This window comes from Squalius cephalus (assembly GCF_949319135.1).
Source record: "Squalius cephalus genome assembly, chromosome: 9".
In the NCBI taxonomy this organism is placed as follows: Eukaryota; Metazoa; Chordata; class Actinopteri; order Cypriniformes; family Leuciscidae; genus Squalius; species Squalius cephalus.
In genome coordinates this window covers 33921470-33947032 of record NC_137130.1, presented here as the reverse complement: position 1 = coordinate 33947032, position 25563 = coordinate 33921470, and the positions used below count along the sequence as shown (strand labels likewise).

Genomic DNA, 25563 nt, shown 5'->3' with positions numbered 1-25563 from the left:
AGTTCTATTGCACAAACCTGACTTCATTAATAAAGATTCACTTAAATAGTGCAAAAGGCTCTTTACAGGAATGTGCTACAAACAGTAAACAAACCAACAGTATGTACAGTAAATGGCCAACATGTGATCCTGTAGAAGAAAACAAAAGAAAAGTCTATACAAAAATACAAATACTTAAAACAAATACACAATCTATAAAAAATTGCCATAGACAACAGTATATGTTCTCCGCCAGGAGAAACAGGCCAAATCCTTCAGACGGCCTTCCTTTCACTTTTTCTTTTTTCTTTTCAAACACACACACACAAACAAAAAGAAAAATCATATCAACAAAAAAACAAATAAACAACGAAAATGGTGTTAGCAACTGAAATAAGTGTCCAGACGTGTCCATTTCCACACTGATGTAAGATTCTTGGCAAATCCTCAGTCTACAAAACAACAACGACGTGCTTCGCTAAAGTCCTTTCAACATTTATCTGTTTGTTTTTAACTTCTAGCCCAGAAAAAAAGCTCAAGAAGAAAATCAAATCTTCCCGTGCAAAATGGTCCAAAGCATCCGGGTTAGTTCCAACAGAATGGGGTGGGGGAGGGTGTTCAAAAACGGGCGTGCAGTTTAAGAAAAAAAAAAAAAAATCCAATCATAGTTCCAGTTAGTATTGACTGACACTTACTTGATGTTTGAGTCTGCAGCAGTGTCTATGAGGGGTTTAGTGAGGGGGCCCAAGACGTGTCCCGGGACCCAGCCCTCCGCAGCTGGTGATTGGCTGTTCGCGGGTCGAAACACCAGGTACATGTTCTGCTGGTTCGTGGCCAGTATCTGCACTGTCTCACCCTGCGTGACACAGATCTCGTTCTCTTTCAGTGCGTTATAGTCCTGAGTCACCATCAAGGAGGACGACGTTCCGTTACAGCCCACACCGTCAAACTGCTGTGGGAAAGACAACACACACACACAAAAAAGACATATATGGTTAAAACACTTAATATGTCAACCAAACCTTAATCTTCAGTAGTTAAGAACACTAACGCATCTTTTAAAGGATGCTTAGGTTATGGAGTTGTGTAATGGACAGCACATGCTGAATGTTCAGTGGGTTGTTTCTCAAATGTCAAGGATGACAAGCTTCCCACTGAGGGACAGTACGTTTCTAGACACTGGACAACAGTGAGTGTCAGTAATACTGATGAATACTGTGGGACTATGGAAACTATGAACATCCCGGATCCTGTCAAACACTTTCACTTTAAACCCTATGAGGTGTGAAATGCTATGAATTGTGATTTATATTACTGCGTGACGGCAACATGAAATAGTATTTGCAGGCCATTTTCGCAATCTAATTTCAAGAATATTTCAAAAGTCTATTTTGACAGTAAGTGGGGGCGTAACATGAGGGCATGGGGGTGATTTTGTCATTTAAAGTGTGGTCACATTTACTGATGCTTCGCAAAATTTTGAAAGCGAAATCCAGTCATTTCAAGGAATCCACATGACTAGCGATTTTACGCAAGGGCAAACAATTTCCACAAGCAGATTGCGCATAAGGTCCAAGATAGTCGTGCAAAATTGCAGGGTTTACAAACAGAAAGCTGCTTACTTTGAAAGTGACTTCTGTGTGAGCTGTGCTTCGTGCATCACTACACTACTGACTACAGCGAAATTATGCGGAAAAGTCCATTGCGTTTTCAAACTGTGGGTCGCGCAGTCACTGTTGGCTGCAGCTAAATTTACGTTTAATGAAAGAGAACTAACGCCTCCCACCAGGTGGGTCCTGGAATGGAAAAGTTTGGGAACCCCCAATGTGCCCATGCCATGTCCAAGTGTTTTTATAGTTATCTGAATCAGAAATATCAGTTTTTCTCCCACCATTCAGGATAAAATTCCAGGCTGAGTAACCTACTATTTTTTTTTTTTTTAAACACCAGGGTTATTTGATAATTTAATTCCTTTTGAAATGAAGATGGAATTAACACAAAAATTGTTTTTAAATCGGCTTTTAATGAAAATTCACCCTATTTATTTTCTAACACATTATAGACGTTATTGTGAACAATTCATAAGTGCATGCATTTCATTTTTAAGAAGACTTTTTGTCCTAGTAAAACTAATCAAAATGTCATAACTGTATCTTCTCTCTGGTGACCAACGCAGGATTTCTCCAGTCATTTAAACCCGCCCCTGCAAGCTGTTTTTGATAATCCGTTACACTTGGATGTGCGTCACAATATGCAAGAAAAGATCTGTTGCTACTTCCATTTTGACTTGTTTCATTTACACTTTCGACTAGTTGACTATTGCGATTTAAAAAATCTTTTTAACACTTTTGTGCTGATGGGAATGTGTACAATGGAGGTTTCTTTCAGCGGGCAAATGTCCTATAAAGTAAACTGTCAAAATGGGCCAATGGACTGTGACGGTCCCTTACCATCATTTTGGAATATGTGACTAATAACAGGCGGGGTAGACGCTCTTGTGTACTCTATGAATCAACTGACATCCAAAAATAGTGGATGAGTCAGGCAAATATTCTTATACAGACACGTAGGGATTTGTGTTTCAACAAAAGCAAAGTTTAAAAACATTCCCAGAGCACGCTGAAACGTCTACCGTATGTTAGAGTGAGTTGCAGCAAAAGTTATCAGCGTTTGGTCACAGGAGGGAGAGTCATTTCTGCAAATGTGCATGTAAACCTCACTCCCCTGGCCTCATAAGACGCGCTGGCGGCTGAAGCTAGCGGCTGCGGTCTTTAGCTTCCTTGTTAGCGCCTGTATCCCATGCTGGAGACGTCAGTTCGAGTTTCAATCTGAAACTAATCTGGGGTGCGTTTCCTAAAAGCATCATTAGCCAACTATGTTCGCAAGTTCCGTTGTTATCAGCATAGTTCAACGAGTCTGTGTTTCCAGAAAACATAGTTCTAACTAACATTTGCACACAGCATCGTAAAGTTGTGTGGTTGGAACGACAGCTCTCGAGCTGTGGTTAGAAGCAGAGTTTCTTGTTTGTATGACGTGGACTCAATAAATCCTTATCTTGAGCCGAATAAGCAAACCGACATTCAGTACAACCTACGTCTTTTATTTAGAATACATACAAATGTAATTTACATCTTTTAGTTTGTCAAGAGATTTAAAGCGTTGTTTTTGAAGTGTGCATGTGCTCTAGTACGTAAGAACAAGTCTGAAAATTCAGAATATTGAATCTGGAAATAATTTAGAGAAAAATTAGAAATAGTCCTCAGATGCCATGTCTGTAATTTATAGCAAAACATCTAGCATTAATTCGATCTCAAAAAGATTCATTAAAAGAAGTTATTACTCCATCACCTGCGTGACATGATTAACCAACAGTTTGCGACAATATGGTTTCGGGAAACAGTCGTGACTAGCTAGTTGATTTCTTCAACGATGCATATTACTATGGTATTTAAGCAGCAAGTTAAGTCGTTGTACGGGAAACGCACCCCTGAGCGGATCGCGTAGGACCGGTTACATTTGGTGCCGTGACCCGGATGGGAGTGAGGTTTGGGAGGGGAATGTAACGTAGGCCAGTTAGAGCTGTGCGTGTAAACCTCACTCCCCTGGTCTGATAAGGCGTGCTAGCGACTGACACTAGAGGCTGTGGTCTTTAGCGTCCTTGTTAGCACGCCCGTCTCCCATGCCAGAGACGCCAGTTTGAATCCAGCTCGGAGATTCCTGAGCCACTATCAACTCTAGCGTGCAGATGTTTAATGTTAGCAGAGGTGCTGTGTCCTCACCCTTTGGTATCTGTCCGAGTCGTGGCACGGACCACCGTTGGAGGTAGATAGCTTTATCGGGGTGGAGCTCCGTCCAGACAGAGAGGGTTTCTCTGCTCCGAGTGACACAGTGGAGCTGGGCCTGCTGTTGGACTGACCCACTCGCCCACTGCTGGAGGAGTTTCGGGTCAGAGATTGAGAGCCGCTGCGCTCCTTCTGATACTCGATGGGTGACTGCAGAGCTGTAGATACAGTAGATAGATGCAGCAATGGTTTCAATAGCTCAACATGAGGAGAGTTCAACAACACATTTACGATTCACATGGACGTGGCATCTTCTTACCTGACAAGAAGTTGCTCTGTAAGTCTAGTAGATCAGTGATATGCTGAACCCAGACCTGTTTGATGTCCGTGTTTGCCGCTTGCAGGGTAAAACGTTCGGATGACCCACGACACCACAGCACAAACTTACACGGATCGTTTTCAACATGCTCTTCCAGGCCGAGGAGGTTCACCTGCACACACACACACAAGTCAGTTTCACACCTGGCTTCAGCTGCCAAGTTACCAGCGTTGTCATTTTCAGAACTCCCAAATATTAAATCCCAAAGTTTAATTAAGTTTCAACGCAAACGCTTAGCATATGCATACATCCAAACGCACTGCCTTTCAAAGTATACTCCATTTGAAATATATGCAAAACACAAGCGCTCGTTACATGTGCAGTACTAAGTTTCATCTTTGTTCTGTGTCTGCGCTATTTTTTATGAGCAATAAAAATGTCTTTTTACTTTAATCTACAGTTGAGGGTATCTCTTAGGGCCAGATATACTCACGTCAAAGTTTTTGTTCTTCGCTTAGGGGTAAAAATAACTCTAGAGGGAGCGGTGTTTAGGTGAATATGTAATGTTATGGGCTGAAAAGATTTCCATGTCAAAGAAGGCAGAGCAACATACCTATTACATAACAAACCAATAGTAGTTCGAAGGTGTTTTCCAGTCTTTAGCAATCTGATTTGAACTCATGAAATGAGCTCCAAACAAACTTAATTTGGCCTGATTTACTTTGAAATGACTTCACACCAGTTGGTCTTCAATTTCTCTTGAAGTATACTGGGTCCTTTAACATAGGATTTCATTTTATCCAATCCAACTCGCAACAACACTCATGGAAAGAATATGTATTTTTGTTTGTTTGGTAATGTATTTGCAGTCCGTGTAATAACTTAATTTAATAAGTTTAATGAATTCATCAAGTGCACCATCACACGGAGAGAAAGACAGTACTCTTGAAAAACTAACATGCATAATTAATTATTGAATAATGAGCATCTTACAATGTTTTAAGGGGCATTTGTTGTGTCTGTGTATGTGTCACCTTGCTAAGCCCATTCATCATTCGCTCATGGAAACATAGGTGAATAAAGATGTAATTATATGGTAATGTATTTGCACTTGCAAGTGTCCAATAAACAACTAATTAGAAAAAACGAATTAGTACAAAAAAATGTATACTGCATATATACTGTGCTGATGATAACATTTGCTTCACAAGCATTGTACACATACCCTAGCATACACATAATAAACTTTGGGCTTAAAATAACAGTGAACAAACTCCATGACTAACAGTTGTGCAGTTACCTTGATGCTCTTTTTAAACTGGTATCCTGGTATGGACGAGCCTTTACGTAAGAGCTCGCTGAAGATGACGATCTGTTCAAACAGGAACACCCTGCGCTCTTTACTGCGGGACAGAACGCCAGAATCCTGCTCCGTCACAAAAAACGTCTCCTGCTGCAAGAGCTTTCCCTGACTCGTCAACTTCCCCTGAAACATACAAACTCATCAGTCTGGGATAGTTAAGGTTTCAATGAACTTGTTTTAAATATATTCAAGTGGACATTACCAGATGCCATAAAATGGGGAGGACTGGTAAAATGCTACGTCATCTTACCTGAGCATTCGAATGCGTAAATATTCTCATAACATGAGCCGAGTGGAATGAAAAACTTGATCAACATGATTGATATTCAAAATGGATAGCAAGCGCTGCTTTGTTTATGGTTTGTATATCTGCAGTCCTAGTTTCGGATTTCCTTTGTGAATGATTAAAATAGACTATTGATCCCTGCTGGTTATTTCCTTACACGCAGGCGCAGAACACACGTGCTAGTTGACAGACGCCAGTAGTCATTTTGGTGTGTTCAAGAGCGGCTTTTTGGTTCAGACTCAGCCGACGAGAGACGACAACACAGTCAGCTTTCGTCGCCACTACTTCTTTGACATTGGCTTGGTGTGTCCTGGGCTTTAGGCTGCTGCTGCTTCTGATTACTTTTAGAAGGAAAAGCTGCCCAAGGATCAGTTTTCTCCATAATAGTTCTCACAAATCCTCTCATTATAACAAACGATGTGTAGACACGATGTAAATAAATGATTCATTGTGTAGTGTAGACTGCTACATTGATTATAACGAAACTTTGTAAGATTGAAATGAACAGAGGAGTGACAGCTTTTTAGTGATTATAAAGGGGAGCGATCTTTGTCATGCCAAATCACGCATACAGTAGCCTATGCTTGCATTTCCGTTCAAATTAACAGTGGTTTGTGAATGTAGATGCTTTAAAAACAAATATTTTATCGGGACCGTTTATGCTGGGATGTGTAGGTTGTGGCTATGCAACACGTAATTTGAAACTATTTCATGGAAAAATCCGTCCCACGCAGGTCTCTAGTTCACCCAAAAATGAAAATTCTGTCATTATTTTCTCACCCTCACGTAGTTCCAAACCCATTGGACTTTCGTGCATCTACGTACCACAAATAAAGATGTTTTAAGTAAACCTGAGAGATTTCTGTCCCTCCTCTGAAAGTCTGTTCCACCAAAACTTTGATGCTTTAAAAAGTCCATAAAGACATTGTAAAAGTGATCCATATGAATTGAGCAGTTTAATCAAAGTCTTCTAAAGAGTTCACTTTATATGATTAACAGAATTAATTTCGGCATTTAAACACAAACATTGATCAACGCACATAGAGTACATATAATATGATAAATGAAATCTCAACCATACTTGCTTGACCAACAAGAACAAACCTCATTGGTTTTTCTTGCGGAAACTCAAACATGCATGTTATGAGCAAGCATGTTTGAGCTTCCATTTACCATATTTGATGAGCTCTATGTATGTGCCAAATCTTGACAATCAAACTTCTCAGGTTTCATTAAAATATCTTCATTTGTTTTTTAAAGATGAACGAAAGTCTTATGGTTAGGAACAACATGACGGTGAGTAATTGACGACAGAAGAACACCCCTTAATCACAGTAAAATAACTGTAAGCTTGGACAATGTCTTTCAGAAAACTGTTGTTTGATGAAATTTAAGAATGAGTAAAGTGAAGCTGTTATCAGGATACCTCATATCCCTGCAGTCTTCCCAGATTCATCATGTCATTGCACAGCTTGGGCACCTGGGACATCAGGTCTACTGCTTTCTGTTACAGAGAAAACCAACAAAAACCTGTATGACCATTGGGCTTGAATATAGACTGCTTCAGCTTTTTGAATAATAAAAAAAAAAGGCAAGTAAGCACTTTAGCTTCATTCTTACCTCTATATCCTGACAATCCAACCCCGCCTTGATGCTGTACTTCAAGAAGTCCTTAAGCAATAAAAGAAATTATATACATTAATAAAACTTTATTACTGGTATCAATCGCAGCATCAAATATTTATTTTCTATTGTACCTTTAATAAAAGTTGGTATTTAGTAATTCTCTGAATGGGTTTAATGAGAAAATCACTGATGCCCAGTCTCGAGTTGACGTCTTGCTGAATCCCCTGTGAGCCAAAAGAGACACAAGAATATAAACTTGTAATGATTCATTGTTTATTTTGTTTGTTTTTTTAGAAGCAATTGTACAGAGTGCTGCAGAAACTAGTCCGAAAACCTGGAAACAAGATGGCATTTTTTGAACTTCTGGATCATCTCAAAGTCAGTGAGTTTTTGGAATGTTTTTTTGGTAAATGCTTGATATAAGGTCTGTGGTTGACACCGATTCACATTTCATGTTTCTGTATCTTGAAAAAGGCGGTTGCAAACAAGTGGCTGAATGGGACTACAGAGGTTGTCAGGCCGAAAAAGAAAATTCATCTACTCACTAGTCTGCTTTTACAGCCTCATTGTGTTTGTACTCATGCTCTTTTTCTAACTCAAAATTTCCAAATTGTACATTTTGGAAGCTTAGTGTTGATGAGACGTTGAAGTCACACAGCCGTGGTTTAGTTTGTTTATAGCCTGACTTTAGCTTTTTATTTTTGCCGATTGTATGAAGGCTTCAAAATTCAAAGTTGTTCATTCGTGAAAATGATCTTGATGAACAAAACATGCAAGTATCATAAACTTTTGTTGGTCTCAGAGCTTATTTTCTGCAATACTGAAATATGGAAAAATGCTACTGGCTTTTTTGTCGAGGGAACCAGGGTGATGCTAATGTCGCCTTCATGTGTCTTGGAAATTTCCTACTTCTCACCTCTGAAGTTCTGATTACGAGATTGTTGCGTTTAAGTGCTTTGTTGTCAAAAAGAATAGGAATCACGGAGGACACCAGGTTTATTCCTTCTTATTTGTGTGTGCGTGTGTGTGTGTGTGTGTGGGGGGGGGGGGGGGGGCACACACAAATAAGAAGGATATTTAAGATAAATAAGATATTTCATTATGAATAAAATATAGTCCCATTCGTTGACAACCATATATCTAGATAGTCAGCTTGCTTACGATTCTGGAATTTCATTCAAATACAGGCTATTTTCGCTGTGTATAGAACATACAAAATGCTTCAAATGGTTATTTATATTTGTAAATATGCACTACTTTAATGACAAGACAAGGTGATGCAGCCGTTGTGGAGAAAGCTAATGAAGAATACCAGTCATAGTTCTCCATTCCACCATGTTTAAAGTTTATGGCCCACCCAACTCAGAAACTCTGGTATCAAAATTATCTCCAAGTTTCCCAGAAGTAAATATCACATGCAAGGGTGTTCATGTCCAATTCATGACCATGGGCGTTTTCACACCTGTAGATCATTTGCTTTGTTTCAAAACAATGATTAAAATTGTTACAATGTTGCAGTTTCTTCTTGGTTGAGTTAATACGAGTCAAGTACGAGTAAACTCTCTGATAGTGGCTTTCTTTGTGGCTGTCATTATTTTACTTTATAATTTTAGCAAGAATCAAGGCTTCATCTGTATTTTTATGTGTTTTGGACAGTTCTGAAATATGTTCATCCAACCAAATTTCAATAATGCATTTCACTTTGTCTTTGCTCCAGGTTAACCCATGATTCATTTTGAGAGGCATTAGCAAAACAAACACTGCTGCTTTTCATGCAACGTACTGTACGTAATTACCCATCATATAAAGTGATACAGCCTGGTTCTCTGGATCTGAGTGCAATCGCCATGTTCATGAGAAAATGCACCAGGTTCCGAAACAAACGCTCCAAAGGTGTGAAAACGCCATACAACTGGTTTTTACAATAATTCTGACAGCATGTGAAGACTTTTGATAACTTTTGGGTTGGTCTACAAAAATATGCCATCCCTGCTGCACTCTATTGCAGTAAAGCGTGTCTTACCTCAAAGTATGAATCGTATTCTGCAACGATGAATTCAGATTTGGGTTTGTTCTGGCAGTAAACCACATACATGTGCAGCCTTCTCTCCTACACACACAGAAACAAGAAAAACACTTCATGAGAACATATAACCTTTATGACGTCATGACCTTTACACTGTTAGAGCATTAGACCTGATGTCAGTCACATACTCACATGTTTACTGAACAGCTCAGGCAGTTTTTCTTGATCTTCAAGACATTTTTCCAGTTCACCAACAAAAAAACTTCAGACAGCAATATTAACATAGAATTAGATTCATTTCAGTAATTTTCCAATAAGAGGAGCTTATGAGAGACACTTACTCTTTGTGCCAGTCATAGATTTGGTGAATGTTTCCAAAGACGATCTTATCTTTTCCTTTCATATGATCAGGAATTCCCTTCTCCTCTATTCTCTTCATAAACCCCTTCAGAAAATAATTTCATATACATATGAGTCACCACCCAAAACACACAAAGTTGATAAAAGCAACAGTAATTCACATGTCAGCGGTTGTAAATTATGATAAATGAACACTGTGATGATTGCACATCCAATCAAGTAAATACTGAAACACTGATGATGTAATGAAAATGCAAATGAGAAATAAGGAATATGCAAATGGATTTTGATATGTTCAGACAGACAGAACAAAGTCAAATGAAGAAGGATAAACGACACTAGAGTGCTTTAAGATGATGTTTTCATGCTAAAGCCAAAGTCTACCTTTAGTCACAGCACTGTATTATTATGGTGCGTTATACTGTGATGTTCTTACCTCAACCACAATACCCAAATCTTTCACGTAGTCTTTTTCTGTCTGGATTAATTCATTCAGAACAAACCTACAACAGAAAACATCAAATAGTTCAAGATTTTTGAACAATAACAAAACAACTAATCTAAAAAATGTGTGTCAGGTAAAGGCACATCACACTTCCCCCTTTTGAGGGTGTTACAGAACGACAGAGAAAAATTTGAATAAAAAGATCAAATGCCTACAACGGATTAACTTCCCATAAATGCCATGGATCTTTAATGAGAGCCTTACCATTCAGAGAGATGCTTTCTCAATACTTCCTGCTACACTGAACCCAGCTCTCGAGGCTCTAAAAGACTCAACTGCCTTAGATGTAACCAGAGTTTTTGCCCCATTAAAACCACTAACATTAGTTACAGTAGGGAAAAAAATGACTGACTGACTCATTAATTTGTTTGTTTCATGACGGAACTTACCGAACATACAAAACAATGCTGTGTTCTGAGCTAAATGCGCTCGTTGTACAGGTGTGTGCTTAGCTACATATGATGCTGTTTTGACCAGCTAAGAGTTTATAAAATGATTAAAGGAGTCAAAACAGCGTCAGGGATCCCTCCGTCACACACACAAATGAAGATCAGACGCGGTTCTGATGTCTGAACCGAACTGTTATGGGCAACATCACGACTTATGATGAGAAAAAACAGGTATGCTAGAGCACTTTTTAGTTCGTTTACATGTCTGTGGTCCGTGTTGCATTCATATTTCATTCGAACCGCACCAGAAATCGTTTGGAAGCGGACAGAGACCCAACTTTTCAGCGTTCTCGGTCCTCTTGTTTGGTGCGCACTAGGGTTCATTTTAATCGAACCAAACATGCCAAGTGTGAATACACCCTTAATAATTAACAAGATTCATTTTTCCCTACAAAAGCATTTTAAAACATGTAAAATGCAATGCCGGGAGTTCTGTGCAGACTTTAGGGCTTTAGTTAACCCTGGGTCATTCTAAAAAAACGTGTAAATGGGGTTGTCGTGCTTCACATTTTACACTGCTCATAATTTACCCGGGGTTAACAATCAATCCTGGGTATTCATAAACTGCCTTTTCACACTACATTCCTAAACTCTGGGTTAATGTTCTTATTTGCATATTTGCTATTTCATTATCATTGATTGGATGAACGCTGCACGGGACCCGTTTATATAAAGGCTCTGGCATTGTGCATCCTCATATTATATATTGCCAACTGTGTGTATTATCAAGTTTATCCTGAATTGAATGAAATACAATAGTCAACATTTGAAGTGGATAAAACAAGTTCATCAAAGTTGTCCTAAGACAAGAACTGGCAAGAACTGTTGACAACTATAGTAAGAATGCAACGGTCTCTTCTTCACTCCAATTTTATGTCACCATATGACATTTATCCCCTCAAACGCTGAAAGTACCGTTTATTAAATGACAGTCCAAAGCACATGAATATGAGGTACGTGATTGGCTGCCGGTTGCTAAGCATCGTGACATTCTAACACCACTTCATTTCACTCTCTACATGTTTGGCACCACAATAACAGCACAAAAGTGGTAGTCAGCAGCTCCAGAGCAGGGTTAGGGCTAATCCCACTTCTAAATGACAAGTGTGAAAAGTACCAGAGGTTAAAAGAGGGGTTTAGAACGACAATAATCTGGGGTTAAGCGCAGTGTGAAAAGCCCTTTTAAGTAAGAACACATGAGTTATATAATGGCTTAAAGCCAATCTGGGAGCCCAACTATATAAATAAAAAAAGAATGAAAAAAATATTTAAAACTATCAAACAAATAAATAAAGGGGGATTTTAACATTACATTAGCAGCAGGAACTAGACCCCACAAACACACTGTGAGCTGGAATCAGACCTGTACTGTTTTGTGGATTTACTCCAAGAACAACCCAAGAGTGTAGAGCGTGTGTCTCTTACATTCGTCCACGCAGTGCTTTGGCTTTCTGCTCCAGCTCAGGGTTTCTGGGTGGCAAGGGGCTTTGCTCCGCTGGGTTCACGGAGCTGAATCCTGGGTATGATCCCGGCTCCAGCGTCTACAGACAAACACAATTACAAGAGACTCCAGTCAGTTTGACAGTCTGTATATGGAAATGCCAGGCCTGATGTGGGAGAACAAACACAGCAATTGAACGGTTTATGTGTGACACGGCCCTAAACTTCATCACCATCAGAGCTGCTCAAGAGATTCAGAGTGGAGAAAAGCAGCACTCCGGCCCACAGAGTGAGCCATGATATCCAGCACTTTGGCAAGTTTGGAAGGCTTTTATTACTTCATTACCATAAAAAAAGCCACTCATGCCAGCCTTCTACTTTTCTGCCGCTGCCTCAGAAGACGCAGTAGTTCAGCGCGGCGCTTACACTTCATGTTGTAAATAAGACAAGAATATTCCGATCAGAGCAGTCAGACTGACACGCATTTCCAGATATGTGATTTGCATTGGATTTTTTAAACCACATTTAATTTTTTAGAATACCTCTAAAACAGGTTCCAGATCAAGTTCTAGAGGTGTTCGATCCACATTTGTGCTGTGGAACAAAATAAAGGAATAATTTGTGTGCAAAACAAGTCAAGCTCAATCAGTAGCATTTGTGGCATAATGGTGACCAATTTGTTTTTAACATATCCCTCAGGGTTTGTATATATATATATATATATATATATATATATATATATATATATATATATATATATATATATATATCTTAAGCAAAGAGAGAGAGAGAGCGACATTAGAGTATTTTAACATTAATGGATTGGCTCCATTCACTTACATAGTAAGTGCCTCATTAAAATACAGATTTTAACTGCTTTAAAAGAAAAAGAGGAACAAGTTGAAATACATTTTTTTGCAGTAAATCATCAAGATGCAACAAATGCTGTCGACTGAGCTTAACTTGTACTGAACTAGGAATTTTCCCTGATAAAAATAACTAAAAACATACAGGTGTGGAAAAACAATATAATCTAATAATTTCATAGCCTAACATGTGACCCAATCAAACCCTAATGTGATTTCTCTGTACACCCGTTTCAGTATCCATCGGAAAGTAGGGACATTTTATACATACAGCAGCTTTAAAGGGAACTGAATCTTTGAGTAGATCAAACTGATGTCCAATGACAGAAACATGCTCTTAAACACAATGACAGCACGACACAGCATGTTAACAACCAAACCAAATGAGGTCAAGTGCAGGAGTGCAGAGATATTAAAACAATAAACAGAGCCACACAAACCAAAAGACACATTCACGTTTTATTGGTGCACGTGAGACTAATGCAGATGATCTCAGTATGCTCAAGAGTTAGTGATTGTCTTAGAGCAAGAGAAAACAGAAAGGAAAAGAGGAAAACCAGGAGGTTAGCGGATCGAATCATCCTGCTTGTGCCAGGATGGGTTCAGTGGCACACTTACCATCTTAGTTTTGACCAGTTTTTCTATAGCACTGACAAGCTCAGCAGCGCTGGGGACATCAGCCGAGCTCTGCCGTGAAGCCATCAGCACAGAAGACTACATGACAGCAGGAGGACAGGAGGACAGGAGGAGAGAGACATTAGCAGGAGGAAACAACACAAGCAGAACAGGAGAGGGAGCGCTCGGGATAGCCAGTTTATCAAGCTTTGCTTTGGGGAGAAGAGAAGCAAAGGCCGTGCCAATCTCACACCCGAACATGCCAAGCATTTCACCTCCAAGTCAAAAGGAAAAACTAAATATTAGATTTTGCTTTAAGAAAACCATTGAAATTGTTCCATGGTGACATTATGTTCAGGACAATTAATAGTTTCTCCTCAAATGCTCATTGATGTAACAAGTAAAAAGATGTATGTATATCATTTGAATATCATGATTTACTGCATACACTACTGTTCAAAAGTTTGAGGTCTGTAAGATTGTTTTTATGTTCAGCAAGGCTGCATTTATTTGATCAAAGATACAGTAAATACAGTAGTATTTTGATATTTTCTTACAATTTAAATTAATTGTTTTCTATTGCAATATATTTTAAACTGTAATTTTTTCCTGTGATCAAAGCTGAATTTCCAGCATCATTACTCCAGTCTTCAGTGTCACATGATCCTTCAGAAATCATTCTGATTTGCTGATTTGATGCCCAGGAAACATTTCTTGTTACTATTTTATTATATTATTCCTTACTATTACTGTTGAAACCAATTTTGCTGCTTAATATTTTTTTGTGTATTCTTTAAAGAATACAAAGTTCAAAAGAACAGCATTTATTTGAAATAAATAATCGTAAATGTCTTTACGATCACTTTTGCAAGATTTAATGCAAACGTTCTGAATAAAAATGATGATTTCTTTAAAAAAATACAAATAAAATAAAATACTGACCCCAAAACTTAAAGTTAAAAACTTAAAGTAATGGATTATAGTTCAGATAATTTAATAATAATAATAATAATGGTGATGATAATAATAATAATAGTGCTTAATTGTCATAATAATCAATGTTACAATGCATAATAATAATGTCTTCAGTTTCTTTATGATTTTTTTTTTTTCCTTTCGGTTTTAGGGGAAAAAGGCATGAACATGTTATTTGTGAGATTCACCCTGTCTGCCAGCTTTGGGTCGTAAACACATTACCACTGCAGTCCCAAGGCACAGTGTGTAAAACAGCCACAGTTGACTGGAACAGTAAAAGTTACACAATTTAAGCTTCATTGAAACAATAGGGTGGATTTGTGGTTAGTTGACTGAGACAGGGAGCCTCCACCCAAGCAGTTATGGGCGACGTTCACATCAGGGAGGAAAAACTGTGTTAGTAAAGCCACTGTATGTGTGTGTGTGTGTGTGTGTGTGTGTGTGTGTGTGTGTGTGTGTGTGTGTGTGTGTGTGTGTGTGTGTGTGTGTGTGTGTGTCTGAATATGGGGGAGGCAGGTGGAGATATTTATGAACACATGATGAGTGACACAGTATTTAATGAATCTACCTAAAGGGTTAAAGGGTTAAAAGGTTAAAGGGTTAAAGGGTTAGTTCACACAAAAATTACTCACCCTTATGTCGTTCCAAACATGTAAGACTTTCATTCATCTTCGGAACACAAATGAAGATCTTTATAATGGAATCTGAAAGATTTCTATCCTTCCACTGGCAGCTATGCAACTACCACTTTGATGCTTCAAAAAGTTCATAAAGACATTGTAAGATTAAAACATGAATTGAGCGGTTTAGTCCATATTTTTTGAAGAGACTCGATTGCTTTAATTGAGCCTTTTATTCACATAGAAACATTCATCAACTCACACATCAGTTGTGGTAAATGGAAGCTCACATGGGAGAAGCAATGAGGCTCATTAATGCGATATGGCTCAGCTTGTCAGTCAACTATCGCCCAGCCCTATTTAAAGGGAACTGAATCTTTGAGTAGATCAAACTGATGTCCAATGACAGAAACATGCTCTTAAACACAATGACAGCACAGAGAAGCAATGAGGCTCATTCTCATGTTACGCAGCATGTTTGAGCTTCTGCAAGAACCAATGAGGTTCATTCTCGTGTTACGCATCACGTTTGAGCTTCTGCAAGAACCAATGAGGTTCACTCTCGTGTTACGCATCACGTTTGAGCTTCTGCAAGAACCAATGAGGTTCACTCTCGTGTTACGCAGCACGTTTGAGCTTCTCCAAGAACCAATGTGAATAAAAGCCTAAATTAAATCTGTTCATCATATAAAGTGATCAAGTCTCTTCAGAAAATTTGGATTAAACCCCCTCAATTCACATGGATTAGTTTTACAATCTCTTTTCTGTTCTGAACTTTGTAAAGTATCAGTGGTCGTTTGTTTGGACTGTCAAATGAGGGCCAGAGTTTTCATGTAAAATATCCTCATATCATCACGTGTTTTGAAGGCAAACAAAAGTCTTAAGAATTTGGAAGTCACGAGGATGAGTAATTGATGACTGTTTTTTTTTTTTTTGGGTGAACTAACCCTTTAATAACCTATGACATCACTCTCTCAAAGCTCCTCCCCCTCTTTACTGTCAGTGTACCTTCTCTTCCTGAGCAGAGGGGTCTTTGATGATCTCCATTGGAGGAGGGAGGGGAGTGTGCGACTCGTCCTCTGGCTCTTCCTCCCCTCCACTGTGCATTCCTGATGAAGATTTGGAGAGTGTACCCTCTTCTTTACGCACTCTCTGAAAACACAAGAACAAGTCATTAAGCAAATTCATAGTGCATGTTAAAAGTTCTCAGACACCTCAGTTAAATTCTGTGCATCACCTTGTGGAAAAGAATTGTGCTTAAATGTATTTAATGTGCAATTGTAGTGTACTTAAAATCTTAAAAGTATATTTAAAAAAAACCTTGCATAATATTAATGGAATATTATTTTATTTAAGGCATGTTATTTTATATTACATTAATAGCTAATATTTGAAATGTACAACTTCATTATCACGAATGTGTAATTACAAATATATTTAAGTAGATGGCATAAGTTTAAACAGAAATGAAAGGATATTTTAATTGATCATAAATGCTTGTCAGTATATTCGGCATACACTTTGACCATATTTTAAAGATAACAGAAGTAATTAAATGGCATATAAAGATGTACTTTAAGTCCTATTACTGTACGTGGACCAAAAAATGAATTGTAAATAACATGCAATTAAGTGCTCGAAACATTACATTCAGTTCACACTTAAGTATATTCTGTTAAAGCATATTATTTCAATAATACATACAAAAAAAAAAAAAAAAAAAAAAAAAAAATTATATATATATATATATACTAAAATGTACTTTTAAACAATCAAATGGTCAGCCATTTACGGAAATGTCTTTGATTTTCAAAGAGTATAAAGTGGCTTATTTACTACAGTACTAATATATGTAACTTGCTAGAACAATTGTCAGACATGAATAATACATCAAACTGTACAAATTGAGGAGATCTGTGCTATGATTGTAAGTGATGAATAATCACAATATAAAACCTCCAAGATCATGCTTTGTGGCACAGAGTTTTGCATAGGTATGCACCCCTTAAAATATAGTTTATAGAACAATCATTGATAGTTGTTACTTTACAGTATATATTGAACACTGGTGTCATATTACGGAAATTTTATTTAAAAAAATAAAAACAATTCAAAATTAACAACACAAGACAATGAATTGCAGTGAAATTATCACCTAACAAAACCTTTTACCTGTGATGAAATCACCGTAACACACAGCCTCAAGTGGTTTATTGCTTTATTATTTGGCTTCTATTGCACAAGTTTAAATGCTCTGAAATGATTGTTGAAGAATTTGCTGTTGCTCTGGAAGACAGCAGGCATGGTTAACATGGGCCATTGTGGTGGGGTTCACATACCCTGCTTCAAAAATACAGAGGCCCTTTTGTACCAGCACATTATATGGCACACAGCTTTAAAAAGTCAGGCTAATCATCACCCTCCGATCTGAAGGGCCATATCAGCCCTTTAATACAGCATTTATACAGCACACAGAACAAGAGGGCTACTTTTCTCTCTATGGTCATGGTTGCTTAAAAAAAAAAAGTGATGAGGTTATTAAACCCTCTGACGTAAATCTGCTGTCCACTGTCACCACATGCTGTTAGACGAGATGTAAAAAATCATCAATAAACCTTGTTTTGGGGAATTCTTATGACAATGTAAAAAGATTCTGAAAATGTAAATGAAAATGTAAATGATGAAACTAAAAGGTGAAAAAGGATAGAAGAAATTTCCTGGTCTGAATGTGTGAGAACTAAAGAACAAAAAATGATGGTTACAAACCATTATGGTTTTGTGGACATAGCCTACTATTGTAATATATTAAAGTATTGTTTAAAGTACCTTGAAATACCAAAAATATGCTAATAATTTTGGACCATAGTATCACCATTTCATCCACGTTTTTCCTCAATGTAGTATGAAAAATGAATAATTTACAGTGCAATACCTCTTCCAGGGTGTCATCCTGTAGTTCGGGTGGCCCCAGATCAATGCTCTTGCGTCCATCACGTTTTTGCTTCTGTTTGCTAGGAATCTTCTTGATGTTGCTGCCATGACTGAGACGCCGGACAGGGCTGGTCAACCATTTCTTCAGTGTATTCCCAGAGCGCTTGGGTCCAGGGGAGCTACTCTGCAGGGAGTTCAGGGATGGCTGTGGCTGCAGTGTGGTCACGGACTCGGTCTTCCCTTCAGGACCGCTAACTGCATAGTTTTCTGTAGGACGAAGAAAGAGAGGGGTGAATGAATGTAAAGATCCCGACAGGTAAAGATCAGACCTAAAATAATGGTTACATACAACTTAAAGGTTAAGTGTATAATTTCTGCATCACTAAATGGAATTGCAAAACTACTAGTTGGGGAAAATGGGATTCTCAAACACTACACCCATCAGCCCAATGGTCCGAAAAACAGACCTCACACCTCTGACGCACTGGGATACTTGAACAGAACAAAGCAACAGCGCTTTTCAGGGAACTTACACACTATGGACAGTATCTGTGGCATGCTGTTGATTACCACAGACAATATTCCACAGACTTGCCCCTCAGAAAAAAAACAAAAACAAACATAAAATACATTTATAGTCATGAACTTACAATAGAAGTCTAACAGACTTCATGCGAGTTCTTTAGTAAACATGTTTATTGTTTGAGTTGTTAATTGTCCTTTTGTGGTGGGACTACTTTTCTAGGTGGGGGAACTTCTGCTTAAGCATTGCTGATGTTAAGTTGGTCATATGGCATTAACACATCACATCTTCACCACATTTAATCAGGCTTGGGTATCCCCACCCCAAGAATTCACACATACTACACGAATGGAAAATTGGTCTTCTCCCATTCCCATTCAAAAACACTTGAACGAGTTTAATCACTTCTCATATGTCCTTCTGACAGAAAATGAAAGCTCAACAATTCGTCAGGCTGAAAAAGAGGACATTGAATGGAGACTTGCGATCCATAACAGAAGCTCTGTTGCTGGCGAGAGCCGCCTCCAAATCATCAGTTCTCAATCTCCTAGCCTTCGACACCAGACCAACAGATACTCGTGTGTATTATCTTGACTCTTGGCTACTTGGAAGCTGCACTCCACTGGTTTTGACAACGATCTGTAGATCATTCTCTTCTCTCCTATCTTGATCTTAAATTAGATCTTTCAACTTAGAACTTTCCAGAGGGGTGCCTCAGGGTTCGGTGTTTGGCCCTCTTCTCTTCTCAATATGCACAGCAATATCATCCAGTTTCTATTTCTGTAGTAATCAAAATCATGCCACAGAGATAAAAAAAAAAAAAAAAAAAAAAAAAAATCCAAATCCAACAACATTCCTGACCAACTCTGTTAACTGGATACCAGATATCACAATTCACAGGAAATAATGACACACATCTATAGAGTTTCACAGTACTGCTATTCTCTTCTGATGTAACTACACACACAGAGATATTGATCACCTTCCACAAATGCAAACCACACACACCTCACAAAGTTAATATTCTTCTTGTGTAGAAACCCAAACAGACATTACACAGACTATTAGACAAAGCACATTACATCTAACTCTTTGACCTTGTAACCAAGTTAAACGATATTGCTATATCATTAAAAATTATTTTGAGATTATTTTAACAGATACATAGCCTTTTCTTCTGTGTTATGCTGAGCGTGTGGGTTAGACAATTTGATTGGTAATCACTGAATCCTAATAATTTTCGGAAATTCTTTTCTAACCATGCTGGGAAAAACAACAACATTTACAGTACACACAGTGACAGTTAAAATAAGGTACAAATCTAATATTAGCAGGTTTTTCATATCAGCAGCACTGTAATATAAAGGTTGATATTTCAAACAAGTTTGCATTATATCTCATTGAGGCATCACTGAACCTGTTCTATGTATTTTTTGTCTTTTGCACTAACAGACCCTGATTCATGATAAGATTATCAAGTACCATTGCCAGCATAAGAACTTGTTCTCCAAGCGTCCTGTATGTTGATGACATCTGTGTGTGTTGACAACGGGCTTTAATGGCTGACTTATTAGAGGAAGTGACCTTGTTAGAGTTGATCATAAAGAATGTGACGAAAACATAAGCGTATCTTCTCCTAAAGCACACCGATACCGTAGAAATCACAGCTGTCTTAACTGAGCATCGAACTGAAACAGCTCTTTGACGGAACGAACGCTGTTCTTCACATACACACAGTTCAGTGTTTGTCTGGCCTGGTTTGACGGTACACGTGTAAGCAGTTCCTGAGAACCAGCCATCACAGGAGTGTGTCCCTGTCGAGTGCTGCAGTGCTTTTTGAAGAGCGAACCTGCGTAACAAACAGACTGACTGACGACAACGTACAGTCTTGTGTGTGAGTGATTATGTGTGGAGTGAAGAGAGGGTTTGATGAGAGCAGTCATTAAGCACTGCCCTTTACACACACGCACGCACACACACACACACACACACGGCACACACACACACTTCTCCTGCTGCTGCCTCAGTTGGCCGGGAGACAGACAGAGAGAGTTCTTTGTTCTTTTAAGTGGTCACATCAGAAAGCAGCATCTGGATCATATGACTTATTTTACTACAAACCAAAACTAACTCCCATGGAACTCCTATTGACACACATCAGATTCCTGCTAATGGAGCTCTACTGCAAGAAATGTTGCAGTAGATGTAAAGTAATCTCAGAAACATCTGTACTGAACAATCACATCAAAGATATATAAATAGAATAAACAGGGTTCCTGCTGATCCTTAAACAGTCTTAATAACATTTGATTTTTAAAATTGAGGGTCATAAAAATGTCTTATTTTTACTTTACTTAAATTTTAGATGACACTTTGACTTAGATATTCTGTATCTATGACATACTTTATGATTTTTGTTATTCTTTCTTTGTGGATTTGCTTGTTCATGTGACAATTCACAGCAGTTATGACAGCATATTAAGTACTAAAAGAAGAGAGAAGGGGTAGAAAATGGGTAAAAATAAATTCAATTGAAAGTTCATTCTTGTGCGTAGGGCTGTGATATGTATCATCTATGATAATATTGTAATTATTGTTTTAACAATGTGCAAGCTGACTGAGTTTTTAATATGCCTCCAAAATTTAAGATGCATACTTTAGGCATTCTTGCCCTGATGAGTTTTTGTCTTATAATAGCCTATCATATGTAGTTTTTCCCAAATATAGAGTTAAATTTTAGACACAATATTGTTTGTTTTTCCTTTATTTCGCTAACAAACATTTCAAAATGAACCCACAGCAGAACCGAGTCTCAGAGCAACACACAGCGGTGATTCGTTACTGAATAAATGCGTGTTTTGAATGAATCAGTTTAATTAATGATTAAATGACCCATTCAATAAAGACGGTCACTTGCTTCGTTCCTGAATGATTCAACTGATTGAACGAATCGGAAGAAAGAACGACTCGCTCATTAAGACAGTGACGTGACGCCACCTACTGGCGGTTTTAGTTTCGTATTTAAAGGACCTTTTCATTAAGAAGTTAAAATTAGAAATTAATATTTAAATATTGAATTAAAAAAAACAATCTCATAGCATTCTGTATGTAATGTAAATGCAGTGTAAATATATTAATGCCAGATCTGATGCCACTTCTGTGTCACCTCTGCACTGCAAAGATGATTTTTTTTTATAATGATTTAATTTGATTCAACAGCCATACTGTTAGTATTCTAATTTAATTTAATTTGAATGTTAGAAATTGACAGGTGAAAGGTGATGCATACATCTATTAAGTTTAGGGGGGAAAAAAACACACCCTTAAATAGGTAACAAATGCCCCTGGAAATCAATTTAATGTGGCAAATATTGAAATTTCAATTTAATGTGGCAAATATTGCCCCTTAATAAAAAAAGTAAATTTCTGTATGCTGTGGTCAGTTCACAGCATTGAGAATATGAATAATATGAATGTCTTCGTGAGTCAGTCGTCCACAACAGGCCTAAACCAGCCATGTCACCAGCACAAAAACGCACTAGGCAAAAATATCATCTAATTATTGTTATCAACAAAATCTTTGAAAGTATTGATATATAATTTGTCAATATTACACACCCCTAATGTACAGCATTAATTTGCATTTCTTCAGGTCTTAAAAATGTCTTAAAAATTTGACTTTAAAAAATGTGCAACAACCCTGATAAAAATGCACAAATTGCGAATACAATTTGACTTGTAACTCTCCAGTTGGCTGGCTGCAATATTACATATCATAAGCATAAGTCTGAATGTGACCTGAACAATTCAAACGGAAGACATACATGCTCTTTCCTCTTCTTTCTTCTAAAACTTAATTAAACATATTTGAAATATTTCTTGCATTAAGCCACCAAAAACTAAAATATGAGGAAGAGCACAATGTCTCTTCACGGTTTTGTGAGAAGTGCAGTTTCACTCAGAGGCAATATGACTCACGGGATTGTGGTGTTGCGATATGCAAGTTGTTTTCCATTGTTTTTCATTCTTACAGCTCAGAATGTTTTCCAGATTCCTATCTATAATATATAATCATAATAAATGACTAACTGTGACATCACTTCCATCATGTTGTGTGTTTGTTGCACACAGGTACTTCACTGGCCTATTGAAACTCATTCCAGTGGATCTGTGCTGTAAAAATACCACACATGGCTTCTTTTGAGGGTTTGGGTGGCACAGCAACTCCTCTGAAAGACACAGAGTGGGAAAAAAAAAAGTCCCCAAAAGTATTTAAACACTTGACACTTGATTCACACTTCTTCAGTGTTGCCATTTAAAAACTTGTGCTCATTTGAACACATTTAACATGATTCACGATGAGTCATAGTTGCCAGTGACTGATATACTCCCTCCTTATACTTTTCACAAAAAGACTAAAAAAAGTGACGATGTCATGGTCTTTAATTTGAGATGAACAATAAGACCATGAAACAACAACAAACAAACAAGCTATCATTTTTAGAAGCATATGCTCTGGAGACTAGAATGCACTATGATTTACACTCAACAACAGCTATAAAACTCTCCGTTCTGTCCTGGATGCTGATTGTGGTTCCAGATGTGCTTTCCAGCATTTCAGTCAAGCAAAAAAGCAATGAAATAAAATACACTTTCACTAGCTTCTTTGAGTGTTTTTTTTTATTTTTTTTTATTTTTTCACAGTTTAAATAATGTGTCCTAACTCAACTTGATATGCATATTACGGAGGCCCTGAACCGCAAGGTGAAAAAAAAAAAAGAAAAGAAAACTTATCTCGTTATTTCGAGATATTAAGTCATTATTTCAACATAATATCTCGTTATTTCGACATACATATCGCGTTATTTCGACATATCTCGTTATTTCGACATAAGTCGTTATTTCAACATAATATCTTGTTATTTCGATTTAATAAGTCGTTATTTCAACACAATAAGTCGTTATTTCAACATAATATCTCGTTATTTCGACATAACTTGTTATTTCAACATATCTCGTTATTTCGACATAAGTCGTTATTTCGACATATCTCGTTATTTCAACATAACTCGTTATTTCGACATAACTCGTTATTTCAACATAATATCTCATTATTTTGACATAACTCGTTATTTCAACATCTCATTATTTCGACATAACTCATTATTTCGACATATCTTGTTATTTCGATATAACAAGTCGCTATTTCAACAAGTCGTTATTTCGACATAACTTGTTATTTCAACATAATATCTCGATATTTCGATATAACAAGTCGTTATTTCAACATAAGTTGTTATTTCGACATAATATCTTTTATTTCGACATAATATCTTGTTATTTCGACATAATATCTCATTATTTCGACATAACTCGTTATTTCGACATAATAAGGGGACATTCTAATATGCATTAAGCCACATTTAGCATTCTTATAATGGTTTTCTATGGGAGGAAAATGCTTAACGTGAAATTAAATGTGTTGCGCTCATATTCTGGACTCATCTGATTTTTTTGTAGTATACTTTATTATGATTTTAGTATCGTAATGATTAATAAATGCACGCACAATTATCCATGAACTTGATAAATGTTGCAGATATGTTTTAGGCTACTATCCACAAACAAATTGCTTTCAACTTATGTGTGTAAAATTCTGAATTCAACGAATGTGCAGCAATTTGTACAAATAGAGACATTTTTGTAAATAAAATGTTTTATTTTGTATCAGTGATCATAATTTGCGCATGCATTATGTCAAAATGACGAGATAATATGTCGAAATAACGACTTATGTCGAAATAACAAGATATTTATGTCGAAATAACGACTTATGTTGAAAAATAATGACTTATGTTGAAATAACGAGATATATTGTCGAAATAACGACTTATGTCAAAATAACGACTTAATATTTCGAAATAACAAGATTTTTTTTTTCACCTTGCGGTTCAGGGCTTCCGTAACATTGAGAACTAATGAATGATGCAATTTACTTTGGCTTTTAGTTGTGACTATTCACAACAAAGGCTTTCATTCCTAAAAACTGAAAGTATGCACGTTCCATTCATAATCTCCTCCAGATTTACACAACTTCCTGAAACACAGAGGTGCGTGTGTACGGTTTAGTCTTCATTGAAGTAAACAGGCAGTTGTGTCCTCCTTTATCTGCTGTTGTGTCTTTGCTCTGACATTCTCTGTCAATAGAAACCAAGGCATGATTTATCCGTCCCAGAAACACACGGGAAGTCGAGACAGGCGGCATTCCATTCATAGGTGAGGAGTTTCACATGATTTAAAGTGACAACGCCTCCCGCCTCATTTCTGCTGACTGTACATTACTAAACTAATGTCCCAAGAGTTCAGGAGGAAGAACAAGGGAATAATTCCCATGCTCCCACTTTATCTCTCACAGAGCCGTCTTCAAAGAGTCACTAAAGCTCTTCTGATGAAAAGAGGATTTGAACTAATTTAGTCTTCAAAGCCTGAAGGAGTCATGTTCAAACATCAGCCCTAGACAGACAGGCCAGACTGCACATTTACAGATCATGTAACACGAGTGATGTACATTACACCTGCTCTAATAAAGAGTCAGTCAGGGACACCCTGCTAGCAAATCTGATACAGAGAGCAACAAAAACAAAAACAATACAGAGAGCGTCTCAATAAATCATAGCTAGAACAAAATCTGGCTAGCAAGGATGGGAGGTTTGACAAATCTTTACTAATTTTAACTAATAATAACTAATTTTATAAAATGGATAGTTTCGTCACTAAAATCTATCTGATTGGATGAGCTGTGTGTTAGAAGCCACTGTATGATCTATAGTGCTTGATAGACTAATGTTAAATCATGAAAAAATAAAATAAAGATGTCCCCCTTTCAGGATACTGTATT

The 25563-nt window shown here is 37.4% G+C and overlaps 1 protein-coding gene across 4 annotated transcripts in view; it reads right to left on the bottom strand.

Annotated features, from left to right (window-relative positions):
* Positions 1–25563, bottom strand: part of kalrna (kalirin RhoGEF kinase a) — a 242510-nt gene that overhangs the window by 21875 nt on the left and 195072 nt on the right. The window contains exons 35-49 of one of the 4 annotated variants that reach the window (XM_079880252.1): positions 18144–18409; positions 16220–16363; positions 13620–13715; positions 12121–12236; positions 10178–10244; positions 9723–9826; positions 9574–9643; positions 9379–9465; positions 7487–7579; positions 7350–7400; positions 7156–7233; positions 5381–5566; positions 4081–4252; positions 3759–3979; positions 675–931 (exon numbers count right to left, since the gene is read on the bottom strand). In XM_079880252.1, coding sequence (XP_079736378.1) covers positions 675–931; positions 3759–3979; positions 4081–4252; positions 5381–5566; positions 7156–7233; positions 7350–7400; positions 7487–7579; positions 9379–9465; positions 9574–9643; positions 9723–9826; positions 10178–10244; positions 12121–12236; positions 13620–13715; positions 16220–16363; positions 18144–18409 — 2008 coding nt within the window. The remainder of the gene's footprint in view (positions 1–674; positions 932–3758; positions 3980–4080; positions 4253–5380; positions 5567–7155; positions 7234–7349; positions 7401–7486; positions 7580–9378; positions 9466–9573; positions 9644–9722; positions 9827–10177; positions 10245–12120; positions 12237–13619; positions 13716–16219; positions 16364–18143; positions 18410–25563) is intronic. The other 3 variants (XM_079880253.1, XM_079880254.1, XM_079880255.1) reach the window with 3 other exon arrangements.